The sequence below is a fragment of the Megalobrama amblycephala genome, linkage group LG2 (assembly GCF_018812025.1).
Source record: "Megalobrama amblycephala isolate DHTTF-2021 linkage group LG2, ASM1881202v1, whole genome shotgun sequence".
NCBI lineage: Eukaryota > Metazoa > Chordata > Actinopteri > Cypriniformes > Xenocyprididae > Megalobrama > Megalobrama amblycephala.
This window is the reverse complement of record NC_063045.1, coordinates 58268701-58274802: the sequence shown is the minus strand read 5'-3', so window position 1 is coordinate 58274802 and position 6102 is coordinate 58268701. Positions and strand designations below refer to the sequence as shown.

At 34.4% G+C, this 6102-nt stretch overlaps 1 protein-coding gene across 2 annotated transcripts; it reads right to left on the bottom strand.

Moving 5' to 3' along the window:
* Nucleotides 1-1856: 1856 nt before the first annotated feature.
* LOC125262450 (cyclin-dependent kinase 2-associated protein 1) lies at nucleotides 1857-5817 on the bottom strand. 2 transcript variants are annotated; one of them, XM_048181224.1, is made up of 4 exons: nucleotides 5636-5817; nucleotides 4919-5010; nucleotides 2606-2732; nucleotides 1857-2497 (listed from the first exon to the last, which is right to left on the bottom strand). In XM_048181224.1, the coding sequence occupies exons 1-4, from the start codon at nucleotides 5688-5690 to the stop codon at nucleotides 2430-2432; spliced, it is 342 nt and encodes a 113-aa protein (XP_048037181.1). In that variant the 5' UTR covers nucleotides 5691-5817; the 3' UTR covers nucleotides 1857-2429. The 2 variants fall into 2 exon arrangements, with proteins under 2 accessions (XP_048037181.1, XP_048037182.1); XM_048181225.1 differs by having other exon boundaries at nucleotides 5693-5816.
* Nucleotides 5818-6102: the final 285 nt, after the last annotated feature.

The window sequence follows — 6102 nt, the reverse complement described above, 5'->3', positions numbered from 1 at the left end:
AAATATTTAACGTCACTTCAAGCTGTGTGATTGGCGCCTTTTTAGATTCTGCGCATTTTTAAGAGCACAACAGTGGTTCCGATTGGTCTTTTGAGTAACCCCGCCCCGCACTACAATGCCGAGGTTCTATTTCCGTTTGTTTATCAACGGCTCTGTCAGTGATCATCAAAACAAATAAATTAAGGGTTATTTTATTTATTTTTTTTTTTTTTTTGCATTGTTATTTTTACAACAATGAAGTCATTTATTTCACCTAAAATTCAAAAGAAAATAATACAAAAAATATATTATAATATATAAATGTGGGTCATTAACGAAAAAGGTTTTTAAAAGTGTAAAAAAACCATAAAGGAGATGTAATTAATTTTGAAGTTTTTTTAAAGTGTTAACAATGAGATTATGTCATTTTTATAATCAATTAACACTGCTTTTGTCATTTTTTTACAAGATTTGTCACCAAAAAAGTTTAACCAAAAATTCGGTTTTACCGAATGACACTTTTGGTTATACCGAATGACGATATTTTCGAACAATGCTAACAGGCTGATATCTAGCTATCTAACAAGCAAAAGGACAATCAAACATTTTATATTTAGTATAAATTTTTAAAATATTACAACATTTTCCATGTTTTATAGCGGTTGTACCGAATGACCTGATGTTTTGGGATGTGTATGAGCAAGTGAAAACATTAATTTTTCATGTTAGAACTATATGGTCCTTTGCAGGTGATGTCACATCCTGTCACATGATATTGACCACATGACTTGATCCAAAATGGTCCCTTTGTATTGGTTACTCCGAATGACATAAATGAAATTCATTTTTCCAGACATTCTTTCTCATAACAAAGCAACGACTTCTACGCATAATTTTAATACCATTTTGCACTATGTTGAAATATGATGTTATAAAATCATGCCAGAATAAAAAATATATACATTTATTACATTTTAATATATTTTAATCACTAATAAAATGCCTGTATTGGCCTTTTGACACTTCAAAATCTTTAAAATACCTTTATATGTAGCAAAATATAATTAAAACCTTTTTAGATTCAATAAAAGAGATCTAGTTGTACTACCTTACATACTTTGGATGTCACATTGTTTTTTTATTATTATTAAGGCCTTTGGACAAAAAATGACCCGTCACATCATTGACCCATATATATTTGTATTATTTTCTTTTGCTCTAGTCTTATACAATAAAAATAACTATATTACTGCAGTAATGAGAATCTTTTTTTTTTTTTTTTTTTTTGAGAATAATGACAATTAAAAACAAAACTGCTCAAAAATAACACCAGGATGCATTAAATTCTGATAATTGAGCTGAAAAAATGTGCTTAATTGTCATGAAAATATTTTCACAATTAAAAAAATCCTAATGGATCTAAAATGCTTAATTTTCTTAATGCAAAATTACAATTTCTTATTTTTTTCCCTTCAGGCAAAAAGTGATTTGGACAAGTTTTTATAAGAATCTCCAAAATAAGTAATTAAAAGTGTACATTCATTGCGCAATACATTTTCAATGCAATTATCAATGTACAAAATTCAATGAGTTAATTTGTGCTTGTGCTATATTACAGCATTATGATTTATAAAACATGCATATTAATTATACAATATTACCATGGCAAGCGCTGATTCATAATGAATAAATTCAGCTTCTTCTTGTTATTTTAATTTCTTGTTTAGGTGGATCATCAAACCAGGTTACCACAGTTTTATTGTAGCAGCAATAAAATCTGCTACTCTGGTGGAAACCGTTACCATGTTATATTTACGTAACGATAGTAATATTGTACAATGCAAGTCTTTTGCAAGACAATAAACAAAAACATTTAATACACAATGAATGTCATATTTATTGACAGTTATACAAAATTCCAAAGAGTGACCTTTTTTGTCTTTACATGAAAATACATTGTATTACACAAGGTAATAAATACAAATAAAGACGAAAGTAATGGCATCACTATAATACTTTTCAGTATCTCCCCGATTAAAAGAAAATTGTGTGTCCGAGGAGAAAATACCTTATTATCCTGAGACCTATTTCTAAAAGCACATACCTAGTCTAACCTGTAAAAGCCATGCAGATTCTAATGTGGGAACTTTTTTCATGCATTTTTGCTGATTTGTTCTTAAAGATACTATGTGGTCAAAGAAAATGAAATATATAAAAACAACTTAAATGGCAACAGTTCCAGATCTCTTGCATTTATAAATCAGAAGATATATTCTCTGCGTCGTGCCTTATTCCCTCCAAACCACAGATGAAAAGCGCAACTCGTAACATAAATGCTCCACTTGTTGATTGTTTATCCCCCTCAAAGGAAAGGCATGCATGATTCCCGTGTGACGGTATAAGAAGACACAGTTCTTTCAGCCCGTATGGAGAGAATGAGGAAGGAGGCGCTAGGATCTCGCGTTTCTTTCTGTCTCTGCCAGACACTCCCGGACAAGCCCTCTGGCATGAATGATACCTTCAGCAAAACAAAACACAATATTAGAGTTGCTGAGCAAGTACAACATGAGTACACTCATATTTAGAAGCAGATTTATAGGTTTTGTCTTTGATCATGTACACAAACCTCTTTTAAGTCGCTCCATGGCGCTTTTACTCCCTGCATATGTTGGCCTTATTTCTTTCCCAAGTTCTTCAATGATGGCGAGGAGTTCAGCATATTTACTCTGAGGTACTTGGTTTCCATTTGGACCCTAAACATGATATAAAAGGGGGGAAAAACATTTTAATAACTTAAAAAAAATGTTTTTGTTAGGACAGAATGAGTTTTAAAGTGTAAAAAAAAGTATCAAACCTACCAGTGTTATTGTTACTATTATGGTTAATATTATGAATGGTTTTTTTTTTACTTTTATATTTTGTTTTTATTTAAATTTTTAGTAATTTTGTTGTATCTGTTTGTCATTAATAATATTTTTTAATATATTTATATTTTATTTTATTTTATTTCAAGTATCAAAAAGGTAATGTTGGAGAAAGTGTAACGGCTAACCGGGATCAGGAATCTCAGCCTATCGTATAATGGCAGTGACATCAGTGCCCGCCGTTCAAAGATTAGCACCAAAGATTATAGAATAACACTCGTACTGTTTTGAATGGGAGAAAGTGCAACACGCAAAATGGCGGAATAAGTCCCGCCTTCAAAATAAGAGCCAATCGCCGATTGGTAAAGTCAACGCGTCACTGCAGCGGCCGTTAGAAGCTCCTGGTTCCTGTAGAAACAGTCAGACAACAGACGCCCATTTAGGACTGCGCATGCGCATTAGCTTAATCCATCCTGAAAAATAGTTTTTTTGTCATGATTGGAGCATTTAGCAACAAAATTTATGAGATTTATATTTCATTGGTGATTTCAAATATGAAATATAATCGAAAGCCTTGGCAAACAGCTTTGAAGAATTTGATGTTTCCCCATTCAAAGAGATAGGAGCTGCATTTAAATGCCCGAGAGGCGTTTCAAAGATGGCCTCTGAGTGAAATGTATATATATATATATATATATATATATAAGTTTTAACAATAAATGCTCGTCTTGAACTAGCTCTCTTCTTCTTCTCTATTTGAATTCCAACAGTGTAGACACTTCTAAGTGTATTACTGCCCTCCACAGGTCAAAGTTTGAACTAATAGTTATATACTTGCACTAGCATATTGTATATGACAATTTTAGTTCAAACTTTGACCTGAGGAGGGCAGTAATACACTTACCAGTGTCTACACTGCTGGAATTCAAATAGAGAGAAGAAGAGAGCTAGTTCAAGATGAGCATTTATGGTTAAAATGTATAAAATTTTATTTTATATTTTTAGAAAATGAGTGATGGTTTCTCTAGATAAGACCCTTATTTCTCGTCTGGTATCGTTTAAAGCCCTTTGAAGTGCACTGAAACTGTAATTTTGACCTTCAACCATTTGGGGTCCATTGAAGTCCACTATATGGAGAAAAATCCTGGAATGTTTACATCAAAAACCTTAATTTCTTTTAGACTGAAGAAAGAAAGACATGAACATCTTGGATGACATGGGCGTGAGTAATTTATCAGGAAATTTTAATTTGAAAGTGAACTAATCTTTTAATACATTTAATTCATTGAAATTATATGTATTTGTTTACCTTCATTCATTAAAAAGTGTTAAATCATCATCATTAGGAAAGAACACAGCAGTCATAAATCATTACAAGTCTAACCTGGTAGCATAGAAAGAACACTTATTTTCATTAAACAATATACAAACGTACACGGGTGAAACTACAGAGCCACTAAATGTACATGGTGAAGGAAAAAATATAAGATTGAGGAAATTTTTTTTTTTTTTTTTTTTTTTTGGTCAATGCTCGGGGGAACGCAAGAGCATTGACTTATTATTTTTCTAATATCTCATATGCAGGGTTGCCAGGTTTTCACAACAAAACCCGCCCAATTCAGGGGGTCCCACGGTAAAATTCGCGTTCCAGGGAGTAAAATCCACGTTTTTGGTGGGGCTCCCCTGGTAAAATTCACATTCAAGGGCTAAATATCACGTTATTCAGGGTCGATTCAACCCACGGACTAGAAAAACAACCCGCGGAAACAGTGTAAAAGTAGCCCAATTTTGCAGACTTCGCAACACCGCTCCTATGTCCCTTTTATAGGGGCTCCGTATGAAACGGCTTCTCAAACAAGAAAAAAATGTTGGGCGGGACTTGATTTTGAACGGTTGGGGTTTGCTATTGGTCGATCTCATGTGAGTGACAGGTTCCCCCGCCCTCACGCACGTCATCGGAGATGTTATTGCAAGAGGGAGGGGAAGTTATTTTGATTAAAGATTGAATAAAAAAACAATTATACATTATTTGACAATAATATTCCGTTAAAAAAAGATTTCATGGTGAAACCTACCTGTGGGAATCCCAGTGACGGTGGTCCGAAGTCATTAAGAATTGGCTTATATGACTGTATTGTTGCCATGGAAGATGGAGAAGGAATGTTTCCTGTGAAGAGTGAACAACACAAATCATTCACTGACTGTATGAAACAACAACTTCTAATTTACATAAATAGGCTACATATTATTTCTAGACAGACTGAGAGGTCGTGTAAATGCACAAATATTGGCCTTTTGTCTCAAACCCACTGAGATACAACAACTTGTGACAACTAGCCCCGGTCTCCGTCACGCTCGCTCTATGCAACACCACCGTCGGCCACTAGGTGTCCCCAAAGAGCAATAAAAAAACTGCACGTCTGAATCCGATCAATCAACAGCCCAAGAGACAATCATGGAGGAAACGGCACGGGCTTGATCTTAGCCGCTAAAAGGATTCATTTTTATCACAATCTAGCGGCCTCCACACAAACCCATCCGGCCACGGCGCGACGCGGACCCTTCGGGAAGAACCCGAAAATGTACCTCACGCCGATATTTAGCCCTATCGAAGGCGAGGAATGCGTTTTTTTCACTAGTAATAATGGCGGATGTGAAGGATCTGACCCTGTAGCGATCAGACTGGACAAAAACTACACACGGCTTTTCCCCAGGTATTCTTTCTCACGCCAATTTTTACATTCGACCAAATACACTCAAGACGAAGAGTTTTCCACGCTTTTTCGGCATACCTTGGTTCCCAGAAGTTCCCGGAAGGTGTTGATGGGGATTGGGTTTGTAAGACATACCTGAAGAGATAATAAATGAGAGAAATAAAATTGTCCCTAAAATCAGCGGAGCGTCCGTCTCACAGACACTTTTTGTTTACAGCGGAGCAGCACCGGCAAATATGGCCGCGTCACTCCTCATGACACCCACACTGTCCATCATCATCACAAAGAACTCAAGACAATTAACACATAATTAATAAAAAAAAATAACAGTTGTTGTCCATCATCATAGTGACAACTGGAGAAGTTACAAATAAAGAAATACTGCTCGTTTTCACAAAGATTTTCATTTTTTAAATGCATTTAACTTGAAGGAAAAAAATTATAATTTTGTGTTTTACTAAAAATGCACTTTTATTTAAGAAAAAAGTATATTTGTGCAATTAAATTAAATAACATATTGCATTTTTAAATTTGGGACAAAAAAA